The 25,821-nt window shown below is 40.5% G+C and overlaps 1 protein-coding gene across 2 annotated transcripts; it reads right to left on the bottom strand.

The window, feature by feature from the left end:
• Positions 1-403: 403 nt before the first annotated feature.
• On the bottom strand, positions 404-25,821 carry itpkb (inositol-trisphosphate 3-kinase B). Of its 2 annotated transcripts, none has more exons than XM_056404826.1 (12): positions 25,256-25,821; positions 20,350-20,548; positions 19,793-19,958; positions 19,029-19,313; positions 17,404-18,369; positions 5,551-5,650; positions 4,938-4,975; positions 4,605-4,780; positions 3,755-3,959; positions 2,110-2,211; positions 1,351-1,422; positions 404-625 (listed from the first exon to the last, which is right to left on the bottom strand). In XM_056404826.1, the coding sequence occupies exons 2-12, from the start codon at positions 20,394-20,396 to the stop codon at positions 416-418; spliced, it is 2,367 nt and encodes a 788-aa protein (XP_056260801.1). In that variant the 5' UTR covers positions 20,397-20,548; positions 25,256-25,821; the 3' UTR covers positions 404-415. The 2 variants fall into 2 exon arrangements, with proteins under 2 accessions (XP_056260801.1, XP_056260802.1); XM_056404827.1 differs by having other exon boundaries at positions 19,793-19,955; positions 25,256-25,820.

Genomic DNA, 25,821 nt, shown 5'->3' with positions numbered 1-25,821 from the left:
GTACAGCAGACCCTTTGTCATAGGAGAAGAATCACAGGTGGAACACACAACATTAATGATATTGTGCATGCTGCCTCATGGATTAATGGGACTGAGAAACTGTTCATGTTAAACAGTTCCCCATGTGTTTCTCTTGCTATGACAAGTTAAAATGTCTGCTGTGATAAAGGCCTGTTGAGGGGTTAAGGAGAACACAACAAGGCTAAGAATGGGGAAGTAGTAGATCTGAATATGCTGAATATGAAAGAGACTGCATTTGTCAATGACTCGGCCAAGCATTGTTATGGGATGATGTGTTTACCAATATGAGGACAAATGTCTGTGAAGGAATCCTCAAGGAAGTCCAAAGTGTTCCCCAGAGAAATGACGAATGAATGGAAGTGGTTGTTGTGAGTCCAAATGTTCACTTCAGACTTCAAGTCTCAGAGTTCACCATGGATGAAATGATGCCCACCAAACTATCAAGTCCACAAAGATAGCCATCTTCTCTGTTGCCCTCTACCCACGACTCTCTGTGGGTTAGTTCCTCCCCGTCAGGAAGAGGCGTGGTTTTCCCAAAGTCAATCATCCAGACTTTGGCCCGTCCCTTGCCGTCATGAACAAATAACAAGGAGCTGCCAATCACCTGCAGAGACAAGGAGAGACAAAGAGGTCAATACAAAGGCAGGAAATAATCACTAAACCAGCCTGTATTATCTTTTTTACTTAACATTGCATGTTTATGTGAGTCTTTTAAAAACATTATCTCACTTCCCGTTTTGTGACATCAACTTCTTATATTCATGTTGACTGTTATGTTTGTATGTTTGTGTGAGTGTGAAACTCAATGTGCGGTCAGAGACGTTACTGTCCAGTTTCCATGACAAAACAGTATGTGCACTGGTGTGTTTGCTCGAGTCAGTTCCTGTCACTGAATTATACTTAATTACGAATCCTAACATATTAAACTGAGCCCAGTCCTATAACATAAAGAATTAGCTCTAATTCAAAAACATTTAAACACTAATTTAAACACAAACAGGTCTTAACATTTTCTGTACTCAAGTTACAGGCTAGTAGAAAATATAATTTCACCAAAATGTGACAAATAGTCAGTGCAGAAAAAAGACAACCTTGTATCTGTTAAAACGCACAGTGACTTTTTTTTCACAGAATGAATTTTTCACACAAACAACCTATTTTTCACTATAATTCATTTATGAATATGAGTTTTATTTTTGACTTAAATTAAGTTAATCAATAAATGAAAGATATCATCAGTCTTATGTTAAATGTAAATATTTATTTCTTGGAGTAGCACCAACATGAGCAGCAGTACAACACTGTTCCCATCATTGGACGTGTCTTTACCTCGTGGGTTTTGAAGAATGGGGAGATCTCCAGAGTGTCTCTGATTTCCTTCAGCCTGGTTAGATAACCGTTCTGGGAAAAAAACACACACACAAGACTTAGATTTATATTGTTCTCCAAGTTCTGCCCACTTCTGCTGGAGGAAATTTTGTGTGGCTTTATCAGAATTTGGCTGCTGAATGGATCAGCTAGAAAACTGTACTCTAACTAAAGCCATTTAATTCCTATTCTCAGACCAGTCAGCTCCACAGTATATCCTTTAATAGCATTTTTTATAATTAAAAGATGGATGTTGGGCAAATTTCAAAAACTGAATGCCTGTCTTGATAATAATAATGCCAAATAAAAGATACAACACATGAATGACTCATGAATGGTTTCAAATACTAACAGTGTGCATCTGCGGGTGCGTGTGTGTGCGCAGAGGCCCAGGGAGTTCCCAAGGACTTCCTTTTTCTTCTGGCCCAGGAAGCTTAAGGTCATATTGTGTACGTGTGCATCTATGTACATGTACGTGTACGTATACGTGTGTGTGTGTGTGTGTGTGTGTGTGTGTGTGTGTGTGTGTGTGTCTGTTTGTTTCCAATGGGGTTTTTAAAACAGCACAAAACAGTTCAACAAAATTCCATTCCTCAACTGTTTTTCTGTCCCATGGTCAAGGCCATTGACATGCAGACACAAACACACAGACACAAACACACAGACAGACAGACATAGACAGACACACACACACACACAGTTAACCACAAACACACTCACCAGTATGTCCTTATTTCCTTTGACAAAGTCGTGAAAGGCCGCAGTAACTTGCTCTCTCGTCTTCGTCTTCTTAAAATCTCTGTTCACTGTCCCGTCTTCCTTCTACAGAGGAAGAGGAGAGGAGAGGAGAGGAGAGGAGACCATCAGTGTCAGAACTGACTATGTCAGAGCTCAACATGATGTGTATTTGCACTGGTAGTATGTGACAGTATATCACTGTAAGGAGCAGTATGGTGTAAAAAATTGTTTATATTTACGTAATAACTTCAGAAACTACAACTTCCAGGCTTCTTGTACAGATTGGAAGGATGGGGCAGATGCAGTGGGTGGGAAGTGAGGAAGGAGAAGGAGCAGAGGAGAGAATGGGCAAGAAAAGTAGAACAAACAATGAGGGGAGGAAAGGAAACAGGGAGGGAAATATATTTTTAGAGATTTGGCTGTAAAGCAGGGAAGGGTCTTTGACTGTGTTCTACTGGGTTATATACAGAAAAAAAACTTTTTCGAATACACTCATATCAACTCATTGCACAGTTCTGTCTTTGGAGTCTTGGTAACAACACGTCAAACTATGAAGTCTCACAAAAAAGAAATAATCAAGAAAGGTAGCATTGCAAAGCATATTAAATTTACTCTCCACCTCTGGTGAAGGTAAAGTGGAAGTACCGGTAGATGTAGTAGCACTAACAGAAGTAGTAGTGCAACTTGTAGTAGTAGTAGTACAGATCATTAGGATCAGCAGTACCAGCAGTTGTCACCAACCAGTTGGTTGGTGACAACTGTGTATAAGAGTGAAATAAATTCACTCTTATTCTGCTGGCTGCCTGGTAACAAGGTACTATTTGGAGTCAAAAGTATTTTTCCCTTTATGGTGAGCACAGCTAGGGATCTCTCTTTCACTCACACTCACTCACACACACTCTCACACACACACACACACACACACACACACACACACACACACACACACACCTGATTACAAGTTTTAAAGTTACAGTTACAGCCTACAGTTTTTCCACATACATTATGGTAAAAATATCTATATAATGTAGACATACACAGACACACATTCACATTTACAAATATAGAGAGAACCACATGAACAGCAACATTTCTTCTCACTGACACTAATTCATTCACACACACACACACACACACACACACACACACACACACACACACACACACACACACACACACACACACACACACACACACACACACATCCTTGTTTCTGGGGATAACCCTTAGTGTCATGGCAACAGACCACCGGGAGGCTGTGAATGTCCTTATATAGTCACGACCCTCAAATAAAGACAGAGAGAATTGGTGTGTGTGTGTGTGTTTGCGTGCGTGCATGTGTGTGTGTGTGTGTGTGTGTGTGTGTGTGTGTGTGTGTGTGTGTGTGTGTGTGTGTGGTGTCAGTGCCAGATGCTCAGGCCTATAGAGCTGCCACAGACAGGCCTCATGTATGACAAAGCAACTCATGCGCAAATATATACTTCAGAGGAAGTTTCTGATCAAAACAGGAAGTTAGATCATGCCCCTGAAGGACACATACATCCCCACACACAGACATGCACTAAATACTGGAAGAAAGAAGGGAAGGAAGGCCGCACACACACACTTTTCTCTTTGTGAGTCTTACCTTGACTCCCTCTATCCGAAATCCCAAGGTGGCTGTTGAGCTTATGGTTTCTCTCCACTGCATGTATCTGGGTTTGGTCACTGCTTTCTGGTCGTTTTCCTCTAATGTAGGTGCCTGAGGATCGACCTCAATCATTTTCTGATACATGTCAGGCCTCGGTGAAGGCTTCTTCCGAGCCTTGGTCAGCTCTTCCTCAAGGTAGGTCCTGAGAAGAGTGAGAAAGCAGGAGTGAAGAACAGCTGTTAACATTGCACTCTCGACTGTCCAACACAAATGCTCAGGTCTGGAAATATCCCATCAGTAAAAAAAAAAAAAAAGAAAAAAGTGGGAAGTACACAAGCGGTGAGATGATTATATGGATTTTAAACAGACCCCCCGAGTTAACCAGACAGAGGAAGCAAAAGCGAATGGTAAAATTATCACAGTTCTTACAGTTTGCAAGGCTCAACTTTGGCCAAAGGAACTTGCTGTGTTTCACATACAGATTTTATGTGCAGCAAGAAATTATTACAGATGTTTTAGGTGCTTTTACTTGGATTGTACCAGCAAAATGAAGTGGTTAGTTTGTGAGTACATTGCTATAATAACCAATTAAAAAATGTCCAGAAGCATAAAACAACACCTAAGAATTTCCCTTAATTGTTGAGGGAAAAAAACACCAAACAGTGTGTGGTTTATTGTTAAAGGCACCTGCAAAAGGCAAAAAGTTGAGGAACAGTTACTACATCCATGCAATGTACATGAAATATTATCTATCATCATTTTGAGGTGTGGCGTCCATCTACCCACTCACTATTCTGCTGTTTTAAGGTTATGATGACGTCATGTAATCTGACGTCAATTTTCTCACCTTACTCCCATTTTACAGTCCATCACACACGGAAAGTCGAACTCAGCCAGCAGATCCTCCATCTGGTTGTATTTCTGGCCGTCCTTCTCTACGTCTCCGTGGTAACCAGGCACATACGGGCGCAGCACATCCCTCATCAAGAGGGACAAGCAGCGCTGCTCACATTCACAGTGTTTCTAAAGAATATCATCAACAATTTATCATCACTTTGTGCCCTTGGCTACACTGATTCACCATCAATAATATGTGGAACCTCTCTGAGACAGAATGTACATTGAGCAATTTCCTGTGTAATGACATAGAAGGTGTAATTGATGGGAAAGGGTGTCTTACTTTTAAAATGCGTCCGTTGGCTCCCGCCTTGAAGCTCCCTGTAAAAAGACACACTTTTACTGTGAAGTAAGCTGCAGGCTCTTATTTTTATTTAGCTGAGCCTCCAACCTCCAGGACACCTATTCACAGGGGGCATCGCCTGATGTTTCCCCATCCCGTTATTACCCATCCATACACATACCAGCAATGACTGACTGATGTGCTGATTCAAATGCTCCTGAGCACACCACAAAGATGTCGTAAAAACTTTACAACATTATCAGAACACAACACAACACAAATTAAATCTAGCCAACAATTTGTAGGCCACTGTAATCTGATCAGTCTCATCATACTGTAGGTTCAGAATAGAAATTGAGAACGTGGCTGATTAGGCTCTATAAAGACAACCCCCAATACTGGTCCATATGCTCAATCGGCCAAACAGCCACCACTAGTGCCAGACTACAGATCACAGACATTTTATTCCGGCCCAACTGCCTGCTTGGTGTGTCAAGGCCCTGCCTGCCTGCCCCGTGTTCAGCCTCCAACCTCTGCTGCGTGACTGAAAAGAATGCATTTACATTTTTATTATTCTGAACCATATAATTTGTGTGTTTGTACATCCGCATACCTGCGTGCCCAGCCAGTTGTATCCAGGGATATTTCTTCTTGAAGGACATCACAAACGGAGACCAGTGGACCATGTTCTTGATCTTCTTCCAAGACTTGTGCTACAAAAACAAACAAACACAAAGTGATTATCCTTCAGAAAGATCAGGATGTGCTTTTGAGGGAGGAATCTAATAACCATTCACTCCACTAGATGCTCTGTGTGTTACCATAATGCTTGTGGCCACCTGCCTGACTGGTTTAATAGTAAATATTCATGGTCATTGGCCTGAGGTTCTCCATCCCTAAACCTGTTTAAACCCAACTCACTCTCTTTTGAAAATTAATGTGAGTCAATGTAATTATAATGTTTTTTACTTTTGGTTATGTAAAAAATGTGGAGCCTTTTGAAGACATGACATTTGATGATGGTATGGGGCAGAGTTTACCAACTCAATGCATAAATTAATTTAGAGGACTCTACTAAAAGCTTAATCTCTCAGACAGTCTCATGCAGATTTAAGCTTAAATTCACCAGCACCAGTATTTTAACTTCCCCTCTGAAATGTCTGGTGTTATGCATCTTTAAACCTGGGGGAGCTGTCTTCGCTCTCTCTGCCTGGTTCTTCCACTCTCCCTCCCTCTCTCTTTTTTTCTTTGGCTGTTTAAGAACCTCTGGAGGATCAAGCTTGGGTTTCCCCTTGTAAGACACACACACACACACACACACACACACACACACACACACACACACACACACACACACACACACACACATAGTGTTTCTCCAAGGGCTCTCCCTGTCCCTGGCAAGGACACATTGAACTGCGGGACTCCTGCCACACACACAAACAAACACTCCCTCATTCATAAACAGAGCCATACACTGCCTCTGAGTTGTTTCTACATCATTAGGTTTTCTCGCAGTGACCACAAACTGATTCAAGGCCAGTTCTCCCTTTCTCGAGCTCTCTGTCTTTGTCATAGAAAGACTTTCCTTCAAAATGTTATATTAATATTTAACTATAGAAGAACTGCAGCTGGAGAAACACGTGTTAACCTTTCTCAAGGTACTGTATGGTTACTGAATGACAATAACTGTTACGGTTATTGGATAAGATTAAGAGAAGTTATGTAAAAATGAAAAAGATGAGTGACATATTGAAATGAGCAAAAACATAAAAAAATAATCGTCCTTATCCCTTTGAGTGCTAATATTCTCCTAAACTGTGCTGCAAGTAGATTCAAGGCTATTACAAAACATGCTAATTTTGCTTCATGTTGCAACACCTCAGTGAAGATACAGTAACTCATGCTTGATATTCAAACCCCAAACAGTTTGTTTGTTTTTTTTAAGCCTGGAGCATTACATCAGATGGAAAAATTCCAGATGTCTTGTTCTGTGGGTTTAAACAATGCTCAGCTGTGCAGCTTTGTAACAGAGTGACCAATGGATACAGCAGCACGGAAAATATGAATATGAGTTGTCCCTAAAAACACATTAGGAAAATGCTTTGCACAACCTTTGTGATTAGGTTTTAGATCTCAGACACTGTAATCTATTTGACCTTTAAATAATCACATCTGGTCAGTTACTGGATGTTTTGTGATACAGTTTCAACACTCACTGAAAAGTCATGTCCCGTTCAAAAACAGACAAAACAAGATAAACTTTCCTTTTAAATATGTTATCTCACACACCAAAGGTTTCTTTTGGTCTGAAACTACCAGGAGAAATAATATTATGTCTACAAATAACTGGAGAAAAGGATAAGAGAGAGGAGAGGAGAGGAGAGGAGGAAGGATAAGATAAGAAAAAAAGAGGACCATAGAAGGAGATATATAACCCATGTCACATAATCTGGACCTGATGAAAATTCATCAGCTGATAGCATGACTATCTATGGTTAGACACACACACACACACACACACACACACACACACACACACACACACACACACACACACTCTCTCATCTCCCTTTCTCTCGCTCTGTTTGAGGAAGTGAAGAGTCACATGAGGGGTTTTTCTTTGCCCCAGTGAAGAAAAGAGTAAGAAAACCCACACATGTACAGGTCACATGGTGGAAACTCACTCCAAGGTGGGTCAGCTGAAGTGGGTCTCCAAGAGCTGCAAGGCTTGACCCTCAGATATCATTAGGCTTACTAGGATTTGCCTTGCCTTGCTGTGCTTAAACTTATATAACATAATGCTTTCTTTGCAATTTCAGGAAACAAAAGTAAGACGACGGTGGCCTGGAGGCAAAAGGCAACATCTAGTAGCAGTTTCATGGGATCCTCCATGTGTCAATTTGAAGATATGACTAGGAACATATCCAACTTAGTAAACATATCTCAATTACCACTGTCCCGTGGTTAAAGGAAGTGCATTACTGATTAAGCTTTGCAGACCACCAGAAAGACAAATAAGTTAAACCCAGTGGTATTCCCCTTCTCATTTTTTCCACCATCTTTAGTCAGTTAGCAAGAGAGCAAGAGTATCAGGCTGCAGCTTGGTAAGTAGCCAGTGTCTGTGCTTCCTCTGTCAACTCAGACTGTCATCCATCTACCATGTTGCCCACTTATAGCTGGGGTGTGTGTGTGTGTGTGTGTGTGTGTGTGTTGTGTGTGTGTGTGTGTGTGTGTGTGTGTGTGTGTGTGTGTGTGTGTGTGGGGTGTGTGAGCTGTGGAGGGCAAGAGAGAGAAAGTAAGGGAAAGTCTGGACTACATCAAGTGTGAGAATTAACAGACGTCTCAGTGTGTAGATTTAGGAGCTAGAGACATTAAAATGCAATCAGAGGAGGACAGTACAGGACAAGAGGAGGGAGGATCAGTTTGTGTGTAACTTAAAAAAATAAAAATAAAGGCTTCAACTACCACAATGATTTTACCAGCATTATTATAGATCAATAAAATCTAACTCCAAGAGTAGAGCTGTCAAACATTACTAAACAAGGACTAAATCGTGGTATAAAAGCATTCTGTGACAGCAGCTGCAAGCCCTGGTTGAAATAGAAGTAACACTAGCAGTGTAGGTGACGGTACCTGATGGCGGCTGGTGCGGAGGTGGATGATGGTAATGATAAAGATGGCTCCGACTGACACAACAACACTCCACACTGAATACAGCCATGACGACCACATCATGACCGATGGGGTTTTCAGTCAACCGGGGTCAGTTTACAAACCAACAAGACTGATTATCTTTGCAGCTCTTCTGCAACACACCCAAACTCTGTCCCTTTCTGCTTTAAAAACCAGCACCTCAGGCTCACTTGGTCCTCTTTCTACGTCCCACACGATTTCCATGTGTGTGTATGCAGGGATAAGCAATTGTGGATCATTTGATTGGCAAAACAGAAGACAAACATAATCTGAGCATGCAAATCTCTGCACAGGTCACAACATTTGAAAGACACAGATGGAGCTAAGTGTGTGTGAGTGGGTGTATAAGTGTGAACGCACACGAAGTACTGGGAAAATGTAGAGGCTTCGTGGAAAATGCGAAGAAAATATATACATTTATAAGTGTTTTCCCTACATATACTGTATATGTTTGACTATGTATGAATGATTGAGTGCAAAGCTTTATGAGAGTTTCTGTATGAGCATGTGAGAAACAGCCATGTCTAGCCATGCACATAAATCAGTTTGGACATTCTCTCTATGTGGTTTTAAATGAATACACTGATGACAGTGTTTTACTTAAAAATGAAAGACATTCTTTCAAATAATAACTTCACAGCTGGCAGAAGCATCAATTGCCTTCTGAGAGCCTGTGAAAACAAATTTGCATGAATGTGTCTAAATGCGTGACATGTGGATAAAAGGATTTGTGCAAACATTGAGATGATTATTGGAGAAAGTATTTGCAGTTGTAGGAACATGTCAAGAATGTGTGGTCACATAGAGGGTCTGAGATGAAGCCATTCAAATCAGGAAACTGTGAGTGAAAATCAACAGTCATTTTGACAGTGTCTTTAGAGCTGTATCCAACTTTCCAATGAGATGTTTAGTAATGAGTATCCAATCAGAAAAGTTTTAATATGCACTTAAATCAAACTGTTCATCACAATCTATTGTCATTTTTAAGGATAATACAGCTATTTTTAAAGGTTTATCTAAACTAGGGATACAAATAACAATTGTTGGTATTGATTAATTAATTCACATGTTTATGTTTGCAATCAATTCATTAATTTTTTATACAGGATGCCTAAAAACTGAGAAAAATGCCCATCACAATTTCTACAACCTAAACATATTCCGAATGTTGGAGATTCATTTTCTGTCAATCAATTGAGGAAAAAAAGATCTATTAATCAGCTTCTTGTTTCAGCATTAATCTAGATTGTCCTCCCTTACATCAGTCCTAGTTTTCACTTCAATCAGTTTAGTAGGAAGTATTCTTACCTTTACAGAAGTCATTTGCTGCTGTTCATTACTGTACACTATGAAAAACTATTTCAAAACTAAAAGATGACGCATCCCAACCTACATATAGCCTTCAATTGGTGTATTTCGTGTCTCTGTTTTATCGGTTTTTCCATATCAATGCCTGCATTATTTTTTACGCTATCCAGACTGTCAATCATCAGACACCCACAGGAAGAAATGGATGTCTCTACCAGGAAATAATTCCTCAAAACATGTGGTTCAAGCTTCATCTCCTTAGCTTCATGGGGTTCAAGTGCTAAATGGTCGCATATCTCTAGTATTCCATTTTGTATTTTAAGTTAGTATTTTAAAAATTATGGAAAATTATCATTTTTAAGTTAGCAAGGCTGGACATGAAGCTAAGACTGATATACAATTCAAGGAGGTGTTTGATATGGCAAAGTCCAAGTTCTCTCTCCTAGAACTTCCATCTTTTTCTGGCTCATTGCTCTCCGGCAGTCTTGCTCTGTCTCTCCTATCTCTATCCCCAGACCAGCTGGATGTCAAGAGGAGAGCAGGAAAAACAGTAAAGTTTCCATTGAGAGAGAATGAGGGAGAGAGAGAGAGAGAGAAAGAGAGAGAGAGAGAGGAAATGGTAAGCGAAGGAACTTCTTGCAGACAGGAAGTGGGGGGGGTTGCCGCTTGCCTCAGCGACAGTATTTTCCACATCCGCCGCTGACTACAAACAAAAGAAAGAAAAAAAAGGCCTTGCCCTCTGTAAACAACAGAAAGAGCACGGAGGGAAAAAGAAGCACTGAGGCAAAGAGTTTTTATTGGCTCCTTGATTATTATCTCGAGAAATGCACATCATGTTTTTCTCCACACGTGTCATGCAACATGCATTTACATGAAATAAGTTACTGGTCATGTTGAGCAATTATCGTACGCAATATTGAAAAGCGTGATGCCACAAACAATATGCATGTATGGAAATTTGACTTTTGGTGACCACAAGAACTCAGGTTACACAGGGCAACCAGATATTACTCATTTGCATGCAGGGAGGGGTAAAGTGAGGCTGAGCGTGGTGAGAATGGTGAAAAAAAGAAAGAAAAAGAACTTGGGCAAAGGGTAACTCTGGGTTACAAATGTGTAATGTGTAAAGGCAGGGGAAACACTGATGCATGCTGATGTTTTCAACGAAGAGGCACTGAGGAAACAACAAGCCTGATATCGCTCACCACAAGGTCCCCTTGCAGATACAAATACTGCAACTGTCTGAGTCTGCAAAGTTTAGGCTGAGAGACACACACATGCACACCGTAATCAAACTCACGAACGCACACACCGAGACAAGATTAAACTGCAAGGAGCGTGATGCAGGCTAAACACCATGCTTGGAGAGTGCATGATAAATCTCTTAGCAACCAAGGTTGGCCAGTGGAAAACTAGCTTTGCAAAGTTGACGGCTATACAAAGGTGTGAAAAAGCGACACTTCAAAGAAAAAAGGGTTAGATGTTTCTGATGTGGCTGTTCAGTTATGTTGTAACTAAATACTCTAGTCTGATAAGAAAGAGTTGTTTCCAAATTCAGGTCACTATGGAACATTAAAGAGCATCTGCTGATCTAACCTCGACTCTGAAACACCCTGAACTGAACATGAGAAACAGAGGCAGCTTTGGGGGTTTCATAACTTTCTCACTAACCAGCAGAATAATCTATAAAACATGTTCATGTTAATATGAAACTGTCAAATCTGATTTACAAACAGAGAGCAGAAATTAACCAAGACTTCTTATCAATTCTGTTAAAAAGCTGTTGCATTCAGAAGTGCAACCTCTGGACCTCCAGGCTGAGGCTTACTCTACAACACATTTTGCATTCATACATCACATAAAGGTTTCCCCTGTATGTTTCTGACAGCTCTGAAACCAAGTGAAACCACATTTCACTTCTGCACTGGATCCAATACTAAAGATATACTTTCAGCCAAAATGTCAGCTTCAGTAGCGTCAGGCTGCCCTCACTGCTCCGAGGCCGGGGCAACTTGAACACGCGCATACACGCACTCTCACTGACAACCTCACACAGAAACGCCAAATAAAGAATTGACCGGTGTTTCCCCTCTCAGAGTAAACCAAGTATGCACTCTGTCTCTCTCTCTCTCACACACACACGAACACGCACGTGCACACACACACTCGCGTGCGCGCACACACACACACACACAACACACACACACACACAACACACACACACACACACACACAAACAACAGATACACAAACACCCATAAACTCAGAGATTTTCTGTCACACACATATACAGCTGTGAGAGGGAAACTCGGTTTGACGTCACAGGGTTGCTAGGCAACTAGCCGCCGTGGTAGTGAAGATTTTCCACTGCAGTACAAACAGTGTGTGTGTGTGTGTGTGTGTGTGTGTGTGTGTGTGTGTGTGTGTGTGTGTGTGTGTGTGTGTGTGTGTGTGCGTGTGGTAATATTTTGTGCCGGCCCACTTGGGTTACAGTTATGAGTTTTCGTCAAGTGTAGTCCACCACAAGAACTCTTTTTTTGGTGTTGGAGATGAGGATAGATTCAGGGTTAGATTTGCGGATGATGAACCTGGGATGGTGAAGATTAATGTTTGTGTCATCACAATTCAAAGGATCATAAAAAGGGATGTGAGCCAATGTGCCATAAGTTGTGTTTGTGAGAAGAACAGTTTCTCTGTGTGTGTACAGTGTTGATGTTGTGCAGAGTGCAACTAGCAAAAATTGTACTGTGTTGTGTACAGAGGGTGTGTCAGTATATGCATATATATATGTGTGTCTGTGTGTGTGTGTGTGTGTGTGTGTGTGTGTTTTACAGTTGAGTAGTATGGGTGTAGTATTCATTCCAAAAGACACAGCTGTTTATATAATGGACCTGTTTATTTAATTAATCCATCCTTTCAAGAAGCGGCTGACTACTGAAATGTGTCCAACAACGTAATGCACCTCAAGCTTTACTTACTGTCAAGAGTGTGAATGAGTAACAACACACCTTCTGCATCATTTATAGAGAAACATTCATAAGTCCTGCCCCACTTCTGTTCCACTGTAGCTTCTGCTCCACTAGCTTTAGTGTCCTTCGTCAGTTTGCCTAAAAGCTAAACATGATGCTGGAATTTTCTACACATCAGCAAGGTTTAAACACAGCTGCAGGAACCACTAAGCTTTGACAGCAAATTTATATAAAACATATTTTTATCATTATTTTAGGGCTGCATCTAACCATTAATCTACTAATAATTTAGAAAATAAATGTCAAAGAAAGTGAAAAATAGCCAATAATAAGTACTCAGAGCCCACAGTGACATCTTTAAATTGTAGTTTCTGACAGTCCAAAACACAAAGACATTCAACTTATTGTGACATGAAACAGAGGACAGTACATATCCTCATATTTGAGAAGCTGGAACCAGGAAATATCAGGCATTTGTGCTTGACAAACAAGTTCAAAGATGAATCGACTACCAAAATGAGTTGGCACCTAGGTCACAATTGATTCACTGACTAAGTGTTAAGCAAAAGAAATGAGGTGATTCAAATTTATTAGAAGGTACACTTATATGTATGGTAAAGTCAAGTATGAAGGGGTGGAATATGTGTCCATTGTACAGACATATCCCATAATTCTTATTGTTTATTAGTGTTTTTTTCCCAATTCATTTACACACATAGACTTTCATTTCTATGCCATTCAGAATGATGTTTTGATACAGTTTTGTTTTATCAATTAATAGTTAATTTTTTTTTTAAACATTTGAACATTTATAGCTTTAAACCCTGCCATTGCCAGCTTCTGATTATTAATACAATATATTACAATGGTTAATTGCTAAAAGTTTTGCATTTCCACAAATCTCTATGAGTTTTTTATCTGTAGCCGTTTGGTTTCAGCCTACTCTGAAAGCAAACTGGTTTAAGGAAACTTAAAGATAAATTGTACAGAAAAGCACACGATCAGTATCACCTCCCAGAAGACACAACTCTATACTATTGGCAGATTCTTTTTTTTCTATTCCACAGAAGTCAACTGAAATTTCAGAAAAAAATAGAAAACGCAGATGGCAATCTATTGCAGGTGCCCTTTTACTGCCAATTTACTAGAACTAGGGAAACACTGGCAGCACATATGTGCCTTCTAACCTTGGAGAGATGCCCAACAGTCAAAAGATCAGCCAAATAGTGGCTATATATGGCTTTGTTCAGATTCCAGCCTCTGCCAGCTCAGGATGTACACTCTTAAAAGAATCAGTTGATATAATCCAAAAGCTAATAGCCATAACAAAGCAGACGTGTTTGACTGCATTTATGCAAGAAACAAAAACACCATGCTTACTTGGGTAAATAATACAGAGAAGCATTAATTCATTCAAATGACTGTGAATGTTGAATTCAGTCATCAGGATATGGAACAAATGCATCCAAAATGAGCTCTTAAATACAAAAATATAACAAAATGTAAACCTATGAATATCAACTTTGCTACTGGCAGAATAAATATGTGCAGCCACTAGTTTCTGCAGAAACCACTGGTCTTATACTCTATCTTTTTTATTTTTCACAAGCGTGAAAGAACCTGTCCTTTACTGGTACATTTCTCTTCTGTCTCTCTGTAACATTGATGTGTATGTACAGTATATAGTAGTACCAGAGCTACACTTTTACATCTGTGTATTTCCCAGTACATGGTTATATGTCTCATAAAAATATACAAGTTTTGGGTCTAATTGTTATATATCAAATAAAGTCAAGTCACTCCTTCATCAAATAGCCATAAGAAGAAGCAATGTGTCTCCATTAATGTCAAATTAAGAAAACATGGTTAATATACAGAACATATTGAACAACTTCTCCTCTTGTGCTCTTTCTTTCTTTGCCTCTGTCTCTCTCTCTCTGCCAGTCTCACTCTCCAAACTCACTGTTTTTCTCTCTGTCTTCCTCTCTCTTCTGTCTCTCCCTCTCCTCTCTCCTACATACCTCCCACACGAGGAAGCATGCTTTATGTGTTTCTGCATGTTTGCCTCTTGCACACGTATACCAGGTTTCCTTAGGCTACAGATCAGGAACTGTGACAAACTACAGACAAGAACATGAATAACCCTCATGTTTGACATCTCTGCACAATGATGCTGGAAACCCAGACTTTTACTAGTAACTATAAACCCTGTCATTCAGGCAGCTGCAGCTTCCATCAGGAGCTTCTGTCTCTTTCTTTCCTGGATCAAGAAAAAAAAACAATGCCCGGAAATATGCAAAGAGCAATACAAACACTATGCAAATTCACCAGCCAAAGTCACTTAAACAAATAGTTTGATCCGAGTCACCTAGGAGAGCTGGGACTTGGGTCTAGGGATTGGCCATTCGATTAAATATGCAAGAAAACTGCATCCATCACTTTGAACGAAGTGGAGAATCCCTGGATAAGTTGGCTAGCTATAAATCCCGCTCTGCAATGTGGTCACAATAACAATATTTCAGTTTTCTCTGCTGCTGCTGCTTCTCATAAAAAAAAAAAAATTGGAAAATTTGATAGTTATAATAAAAAAAGCCATGTCTTAAAAATATATGTAGAAATACTGGATTCAATATTGATTTTTGGGTTAATTAAATGAGTATTTAAATGCTTATAAGGTCAGTTGTAGTACACTCACAGGTTGAAACCACTCAGTCTTAAAGCTCATATAAGATTCATGATAGCTCAACTGATACAGATACTGATTACTTCACAGTGTGAAGTAAACATGAGCACTTCATTCCTAAAGCCAGAAACCCAGGAAGAGAAGGCTTCTATAGCTAGAAGTCCTAAAAAAGGGACACTTGTGGAACTGGCACAATGTTTAAGAAAAACTTGTAAAATCAGTTATACAATCCTGCATTAAATCATGTTTCAAAGCAGTAGTGAGATGGCCTCGTGAACTTATGCTGGCTGCAAATAAAAACACATCCACCCACCCACCTACACACACACGTACCCAAACAGGCCTCAGCCTCCTCTTTGAACTGCATCCAAATGCAGGCAAAGCCTAAGTGTGTGTGACTGGCAAATTCTCTTGCTTTCCCTTTTTCTATCACCCCCGCTCTCTCTCACACACACCCTCACATTACCCACACACTGAAAAACACACCTACACACACAGGTCGGGCCACAAAGCTAGCTTTGTTACTGTGAATGTCAACCATTACACAGGGAGACAGCTCAGGCCAATTTGACACAGGAGCACCCAGTAACATGCACGGGCACACTGAAACACACACACACACACACACACACACACACACACACACACACACACACACACACACACACACACACACACACACACACACACACACACACACACACACACACACACACACACACACACACACACACACACACACACACACACACTGAATGACACATTTTGAGGCACACTTGGTAACAGAGACCCGCAATAAGACAAACTCCCTTCCAGACCTTCAGATTAGTTGAAAATCCCCACTTCTGCACTAGCTAGGTTTTGGGTTTAGATACATGACCTTTGTAAAACTCCTCAGATTATTTAAAGGTTCCTACCATTAAGGTTACAGTACTTTTAACTTTTTACTTTTCCCCAACTGTGAATACTTCTGTGCTCCAATACAGCTGAACTTGCTGTAACAATTAAATTCTACAATGTAGCAGCTGGACACTATCTAATGAAATAAATTGATACAATGAATAGGAGACAAGAGTGAGAGTCTCCAGCCAGCTCTGTGAGCTTGTACTCAGAGCTTTGCTACATGTCAACATCCCAATTGCAAACATGCTTATGTTTACCAGGTATACAATTATAGTCTAGCATGATGGCATGCTTAACATTTGATCATTAGTGCTAAAGACAAAGGGCAGCTGAGGTCGATGAGAATGCCATTAGTATTTTAATCATAAATGGAAGGTTTCACCTGATGATAGATGAAAAGTAGGAGGATCACCACGATTCAATCTGAGAGGAACATGAGTATCTGTATCAAATCTCATGGCAGCCCACCCATTCAATTGTTACCGAGACACTTCACTCAAAACCACAAATGACAACCTCCACCATAAGTCTCTCCCAAATTTTGTGCCAATATCTCTGTAGTAAAAATTGGTATAAAAAATGTCATGGAAATCCATCTAATAGTTGTTGAGATATTTCAGTCGGGGCCAAAGTGGTGGACCAACTGACAGACCAACCAAAAGACCTTCCTGGAGCCTTGTTGCTAGCGTGGCTAAAAACATTTTGGTATGTATCCCTTGACTTTTACAGGTAATCCATCCTGTTTCTCTGACTCTTCCCATGCCGATAATATATTGCAATCTGAGCGAATGTAGTTTCCAAAGTCTCCAAACCCATTTAAAACTACAAAAGGTCTACTGAATCACAAGCGGTTACTGTGATATAAATTCAGACACACACACTAGCAGTCACACGTGGCTCTACTTACTGCTTTCTGTTGAGAACTGAGAAGCGCAGGGTTGAGAAGCTGCTCCCCTTTCTCCGTATCACTGGAAATATCCTCTTCAGACTCTTCCCAAGATGAGGAGAAACCAGCCGAGGACGTGGAGGAGGACGACAGCTTCCTGAGGGAGCGTGTGGACGGATTTGTCCCAGGGACAGGGCTAGAACTAGGGCTAGAGGTATAGCATAGTCCCTGGTCTGAGCTGGGGCCTTCTGAAGTTTGAGGCTGGCTTTCCAATCCGTGGTCAGTTATTATGACTGCAGGGATGGAGGGAGGGATGGAGGGAGAGTGGTTGGATGTGTGATCGGTGATGTCCAGCAAACAAGGGGAGCTCTCGCTGCTTTGTGCCCAACAAAAAGCAGGGGTTTCTGGGTTAACCTCCAACCTGTTTGCCTCTGTATGGAGCAGCATCTCAGGACACAACTGGTCCTCTTTCTCATCTCTCACTTCTCTCTCTGTCCATTCCTCCAGCATTTCTTTGTTTTCTACCTCCTTTACTCTCAGTCTTTCTCCATCTTTTTTCTCTCTGTATGTTGTTGCATCTGGGTTTAATGCCCCAAGGGAACCCTGAACAACTAACAGCCCATCTAAACAGGGGGTCTGCATTGTTGTTTCCGAATGGCGGCCATTTTGACCAATCAGTGTCTTATTCTCTGTGTTCATTTTAGTAGCACTGCTATCCCTCTCGCCTTCGTTCGTTGCTCCTCCTCTCCTCTCTCCTGCTGTTATTTCTTCCCCCATTTCTCTCCCGTTTTGGACAACAGAGAGAACTTGACTCTCTTGTGGGTGGGTCATTGGGCATTTAATAGCTGTGTTTCCTTGGCTGGGATGGGAGGGTGTTTGGCTAGTTGATCGTCTTGGAGATCGAGGGCTGCGCTGGAGCTCACTGTTAAGCACCTGGGCACGAATCCCGGAAATGTGGGCCTCAAAAATGCCCACTTTTCCCCTGACCTGAAAGACACATAGAGAATTAACGTAGAGACACACAGCTACAGTTTCTAGTGTTTCCCCTCGTTTGGCAATAAACAAAAAAAATCAACTGTTGGAAAGCTACAAATTCAGTGTGACTGTCGAGCAATTTCAAACTAAGTACTAATGTAGGTTGGCCTTCAGCTGTATACATAAAAGAAAAACATTACAAATATGAAGCCAATATTAAACCAATAAATGTTATATGACATTTATGAAGATCACACTATATTCCAATGCAAAAAAAAATTGAATCCAAAATACCCTTCTCTAGCATTCATACCAGATAAAAACAGTAAAGCAGTAACAGACAGCTGAATTTGAGCTTCAGTCCAAACTGTGGCTTGTCTTCATTTCCTTATGTTTACTTCAGCTTTCAAAGCTTGAGTAACAGTTGAATTCTGGGATCATCACCTGTAGCTGGGTGAGAGTCACTGGCATTTTCCTGACTTACCCAACAAATCAAAGTAAAGTAGTAAATCCTTCGGACTTTTCACACATTGCTTTATATTGCTTAATGATTGCATTTCTAGATAAAGACAGATCCGTAGGTGTAGAAAGTAAGAAAGAGACACAAAAGGCACAGTAGAGGACAGAAATACAGTTGCGTAGACAAAGAAGGGAGGCACGTGTAAAATCACCTCAACGTTCTGCAGCTCTCTGTGAATTTGCAGCAGCTGTGCCTGGCGTCTCCTCTCCTCTCTCCTCTCTCCCCCTCCCGTCTCTCCTCCCCTCTCCTCCTGACCGTCTCCTTCCCCTCTCTCTTCACCGCCGGGTGAGCTCAGGCGTCGGACTCGCTGGCCCACATTGACTCCTAGAAGCTCCGGGCTTCGCGGGGAGGGGGAACGGGCACGAGGGGTGGGGCTGGTACAGAGCGAGGATGAAGGGGGGAAGACAAAGGTTCGACCAAGGGATCGGGGGCTCGTCTAGGAGCAGATAAACACAAAAATGATTCATTCATATCAGCTGACATTAAAATACAGCTCGAGAAATGATCTTCAGCTGTTTGGCAAAATACTGCAAATACTGCCAGTACAAGCAAAAGCAGTTTTTTATATTTATTCCATTATTTTTCCAGTTTTTCTGTATTTTTTAAAGCAAGATTATGTAGCTCTTACTGGACAGTGGAAATGACTGTATCATATATCTCACAATATAAAAATATCTATCATAAGTTTGCCAATATTAGCTAACATTAGCAGTTACCTAATTATTATAATGTAATTTATATTATTGTTATTATGAGTTCAACTTTACATTTCATCAGAACCCAGTCAATCACTGTAGCATGACAAACCTGATAGATTTAAGTATGTCTCTGTTGTTCTGGTGTTTTAGCATGGATGATGAACTTTTGGGAAACAACTGGAAAACACTTAAAGGGTAAATGTGGAAACTAAGTTACCTTAGGACTGGTTGGGCTGTAAAGACCTCCACCCAACGCTCCCCCACCCAGTAACTGGCAGTAGGTGCTTCGATCTGGAACCGGCAGCACAGGTCGGGCGACTGGGCTGGTTCTAGCTCGGGAGGTGGTACTAGAGGAGCCTGACTGAGTGTGAAACTGATTACTGCTGAGAGGAGAGGAGAGGAGAGGAGAGGAGAGGAGAGGAGAGGAGAGAAAAGAATAATACCGAATAGTAAAACCACAGGACTGGAAAGTATTTCCATGGAAAATTTGTAATCTGATTATCACAAACCAATCACTACAGTTCATTATGTGAAGCTCCAAAAGCTTAGATTATGAATAAAAAGTACAAAAGAAATTGCTATTATCATTACATACATATATACATATATATATATAAATAACATAGTTGTGTTAATTGCTCTGTAATTATTTAAAAATACAGTCCAGTCTAACAGTTTCTCAGCTGCAACAAAAAAAATATGGACCAAATATATTTAAAGCATTCCCACTCCCAAAACTCTCCAGGAAAACGGTGCAGTCTTAAAACAACCGACCTGTTCATGACTCCGAGGCTGTTCAGGTTCAGGGCAGAGGCTGCCATCCCCGCGGCCAGGCCAGGGGCTTTGAGTGCTGGGTACACATCTGACAATCTCCCCTGAAGCTGCAGGGAGGTCCGGAGAACAGCTCTCAGTGTTTCCTCTGCATTCAGTCAGTAACAGTAGCTCCACACTGCAAAAAAATCTGCACCCACCCCTGAAAAATGAAAGAGGCCGGGAAAGTTCATTATGCAGTATCTTGTCTGTCTGACTATTTAAAAACTGGTAAGACAAATGAGGTGGAAAGTAAATCGAGTGAAAATTAAAATGACGACAACATTCTTTAAGATGAAAATGTCATACATTTTTCAGAAATGACACTGGAAGTCCAATTTTCCATTCTTGAAAAAGTCATTCCTAATTGCGTAATGGACAAAGAAGATTATTCATGCTGTCCTGCTGTTAACCCAAAATAAAAGATATCATTGTTCATACTGGGAACTAAACTAAAGAAATGAAAACTAACAGAGAGAGAGACAGATAGATATATGAGGAGGGGGACAGAGGGATGAATATATTGAAGAAAATCAAAATGAGCAAGGTAATGTTTCACTCACTAGAAATAGCTTGCCTTCTCTTCTATCAATGTTCCATAAAAGCAGAGATTTTTACAATCCTCATTTGAATCAAACAGCTGTTTTATTACAGAGCTCAGTGTTTGGCCCTCTCAGTGGTAATCTTCTTCCTTCCTATCCAGCTACATTACTGGTCAATCTACACCAGACTGTCTCTGAAACCACTTTGAGTTTTACATATTCAGCTGTATGAACCTTTTCCTGCTCGTTTTGACGTTGTGCCTAACAAGTCTTTGTTCTAAAAGGAGCAACACCAAAGTCCAGCCTGACCAAACTCTCACAGTCTTTTGCTCTGCTCAGTCGCGTTTGTTTGAAATTAACTTCAGTCTAAAAATAAAATAACTTCAAGGTGACATTCTTTCAGGGCGAAAATGAATGAGGGAGGCGCATGGAAAAGGGCAGGAAGATGGAGATATAGAGAAACATTCAGAGAATGAGAAAGGGCAGGGGGGAGAGGGAAAATGAGGTGAGGAGGTAGAGAGAGAGGCAAACACGGTTAAAAAGTGGCAGCAGAATTAAGCACAGGAGGAGACGGAAAGCTAGAGAGAGCGAGATCGAGAAAAGGCTTCAGTTCAGCTGTGGAATCTCCTTGTCCTGAAGTGATGCAGATAAAGACGTGATAAGTCATTGAATGAGCACTGCAGCAAAACACAACACGCTCCCTGTAGCACGTTTTTGATCTTATACTGTAGATTTTTCAGGTTTGTTTCAAGAAATTGCAAGTCATTATTGCAGTGGTTTCAAGAACTATCATTTACTGGACTTTCTATTTTAGCTGTGCAACAGTGTAGGAGGCTTGTATTCTTATCAGAAACAGACATTCAGGAACCAAAACCAGTCATTTTGGCCCCTAAACCAAGACACTACTTTAGAATTTTCTATTGTGAATGAGAAGGATGCACTCAGGCTCTAGTAATAATACAGCTGAATACAACTGTTCATCTTCATTTTAGTGGTTTAGGTGTTTAACAAACTCTGTATGTTAATGAACACAAGCAACAGGTTGTAGTAACATGTCCTGCTCTCAAAAAGGCTAAGCAAATAAGCTTCACTTTGCGACGGGAGTTAACAACTGGTGTTTGATGCGCAGTGGTCAACTGCGCATCAGTTGCAAGAAACATCGAATTTTCCAATTATGGTTTTTCAGATTGAGTTTCAACTTGGCCAGACTCAGACTACAAAAGATGAATTTTTCTTAAGCATTAAAATACCAACTGCAGTCATGTACTGCACTTTGTATTTCATGCAGACAGATTATCCAGTATGTGTGTGTCCAAACAGAGTCAGAAACACATTGTATATTTTTTTGCACACAGTTATCACTTCTGTCGTGCAGAGCAGTGAGCAAAAATAAACTGAAGCTCAAACTTTTTTGAAACAAGAGCTTTTGAAAGTCTTCTCAGTCCAGACCTCGGGCTTGCTCAAACATACTGGTACCCTCGTCATGTGGTGAGCTGCTAGAAACTGCCCTGGGATGTGTTTTGATTCCAGATAAGTTAAGAAATTAGGCTATGAACTACGAGGTAAACATGGGATTTCCTTGTTGGGGAGTGACACAGTAAGAGAGAGGCAGGAAACAATCTGAATGGCTTGTCTCTCGAGTGGCTTACCAACCACCAGTGCTGCTTTTTTCACTTGGTATAATCATATTCTCTCTGCTTATTAGACCCTATCATTCAAAAAGATTCAATGAAAACAATATGAAGGCCCACAGAAGAAGGTGAGCGACGTTTGAGAGAGAGAAAGAGGGAGGAAAGGACAGAGTACAGGACAGGACTGAGAGAGCTGGGTGAAAGAATGAAGAGCGAGGACAGAAAGAGAGGTGTTTACAGGCTATTTTGGTTCTGTTGTCTATTCTGAATCTTTCATGCAGAAGTAGTGGATCTATTTTCTGTGAAATGGCTAAGTTGTTGTACTGAAGCAGCACTGGGCACCCAGGCGCATTTTTCACACTGCATGTTGCACATGGTTAGCTACATCCCAAAGACTTTTTTCTCTTTCTACTGATGGACTTTGCACTTGCCAAAAGGTCAGATTTGTCCACGGGGATCATTAAAGTTTCACTGAATATAATATTAAAAGCTATTAAACAGAAGAATTCCTCAAAGCTGCGTAACACTGGAACGAGAAAAGGCTACAGATAGCCACTGATAGCCATGGTCTATCTAGCAATTAAAGGTATTTCACTGGGCCTTAACAGTAGGACCACCTACAACAGAGGACACCCATTGCACCACATAGACTTTAAAAAAAAAAAAAAAAAAGGTACAGTATGTGCAGTCCAACTCTGGTACCCACATATCTTCACCTCCCTTAAAGGTATTTTCCAGATAAAAGATAAATGTCTCAGCAGAAAATATGCTGAATAATCCATGAAGACTATGTTGACATTCTGACTATATTGAATATATCATATTTGTACCAATTAACAAAATCCATGGAGCAGCACAGGGAAGCAAACCATCAGCCTGACCATGACTGACCACTGTGCTGATGTGCCATAATCATAATGGGAAAACATAGTGCTGCCTTTGGTGCACCAAAAGTGGTAACTGCAATAAAAAAGAAACAAAACTCAAACAAATACTGGCTGGCATAACTGCACATGTAAACTACTTCACAGTGTTGTCTGTGCTTCTGCGCAGCCTAATGTCAGATTGAGTGGGACTGCGTAAGTATTCAAACTGTCCTATTGCCCACACAAGTGGGCAATAAACCTACATACGGTTCGCTGAAAAAAAAAAAAAAAAAAGTTTACAAGGTGTAGACAATGATTGTTGAATATTGAAGGCGGTATGACAACTTATTACAGTGAGATGGTCAACATTTGTCTATGAGATTTTTGCCAAATCCCCTGGTGTATTAAGTTAATGAGGGAAATGTCGCACATCAATGAGCAGGACTTAAGGTAATATACCAAAAAAACACACATCCCGGTCTGATTATAAAACCTTAACATGTGAAGCTCCTTAACAGAATTTCTGGAAACTTAACTATATTACATATATCAATATTGCAAAAAAAATTTCACAAGAGAAAATTTTATCCATATTGCCCACTCCAAGCAGATGGGATACTCAAAGCCAAGAACCAATCTTAAAGCTAAGCGGTTCCCAGAAAGTAAAAAAGGCCACACGAAGGCCTTTAGGGGACACAAAGTCCAACCAAATATGAAATATCTAGAGCTGCACCAATAGGTCAATTGATCAATTAGTTGATCAATCTGCAACTATTATGATTGTTCACTTAAGTCATTTTTAAGCAAAAAATACCAAACCCTTGATTATTCCTTCTTCTCCTATACAAAGATGTGCTGTTTTCTCTGAGTCTGGGACTGTCGGTCGGACAAAACAAGCTGACTTTTTGATTATTTTCTGGTATTTTATTGACCAAACAATGAATCGATTAATGGAGAAAAGTAATCGGTGGATTATTCCATAATGACAGTAATTGTTAGTGGCAAACCTCGAAGTAACATATAATCTAATGCAGTCTAATTATCTAGTGCTAACATGATGCAAGTTTTCAGTTCATATAGCCGGTCCCAAAGTGGTTCTGGTTGCAAGTTGATAAAATAATTTGTTAAGTCCCAAGTCTCTTGTCAAATCTTTTATCACCTCCTCTTCCTTTATATGAGTTAACAGTGACGTGCAAAATATGTGCTGAACTATATATAGCTGAAAGGCAAATTTGTAGAAAATCTGGAAAAACCTGAGCTTCAGTTATTTGAGAGTCAATATTTGAGTTTCAGTTCTTCAGCATAAATAACTATTGTTACATACAGTTGTTGAAAGCAAAACCTAAATAGATTAGATAAGGTATTCAAAATAATTTGGTCTTGATAAGAGGATTCATTTCTGGATTCAGATGCCATAAAATGCTGTCCAACTCTACTCTTATCTAAGGTACTTTGTGGCTGAAAATTAGTATACAGCATTTTATAGTACTGTATATCATTGCAGAGCAGCTGTAATCTATGACTGAATGCATCTGTAATCATAGAGCATATATTAAGGGAGGAATTCATAAGACTCAAGAGAACCAAATTCTTTTGAGATAAAAAAAAAAAACACTGTTTAATTAAAAATAAGGATTAACTTGTTTAAACTCCTTAAATAGCTTGGTTTCCTCATTTCCACACTTACTAAGAGGATGACTGGGCCTATATTCCTGACAACTTTCACTGTTTGCACTAGATAATTACACTATTTAAGTGTAATAGAATTTGTCCAACAACAATAACCTGCTCAGAGAGTCCTGACATGACAGCAGGCCCTGAGTTATCTTACCTCAGCGCGGTCCCGTCCCCTCCACGGCTTCTCCGGGACACTATTAGTGGTCTCAGTAATATTACAGCCAGACACCAACAACATTAACCCGAGGATACTTCTCTGTCTGACACTCGAAACGCTCACAAAACACACAGAGTTACGGCTCCTTGTGCATCGAAATAACTTCTCGACTCCTCTTGTGTGTTTTTGTTTTCTTCCATAAACGAACTTGTTCGACGCTGCCGCCGGTTCGTTTTAGCTTCTTCACATTCTCACCAAAATCCTCCTCCTCCACAGAAGAAGATTTTCAAAATGTCTTTCTCTTCCACGAGCAGGTTCTTCTTTCTCTTTTTGATTATTTCAGGAAAACTTCAAAGCATTTCGGACCGACCAAAGAAATCCTGTCACAGTTTGCTCTCAGGATAAATAGTTTTAGGGGAGGTTTCTGTTGTCATGCGTGTTGCTCGACACTTCTCTGCTCGTAGTAAAGCGCTGTTTGTCTGTGTGTTTGAAGCCGGAAGCAACAAGACAGTCTCTCTCTCTCTCTCTCTCTCTCTCTCTCTCTCTCTCTCTCTCTTTCTTTC

The sequence above is a fragment of the Seriola aureovittata genome, chromosome 19 (genome assembly GCF_021018895.1).
Source record: "Seriola aureovittata isolate HTS-2021-v1 ecotype China chromosome 19, ASM2101889v1, whole genome shotgun sequence".
NCBI classification, from domain to species: domain Eukaryota; kingdom Metazoa; phylum Chordata; class Actinopteri; order Carangiformes; family Carangidae; genus Seriola; species Seriola aureovittata.
This window is presented reverse-complemented; position numbering and strand designations above follow the sequence as displayed.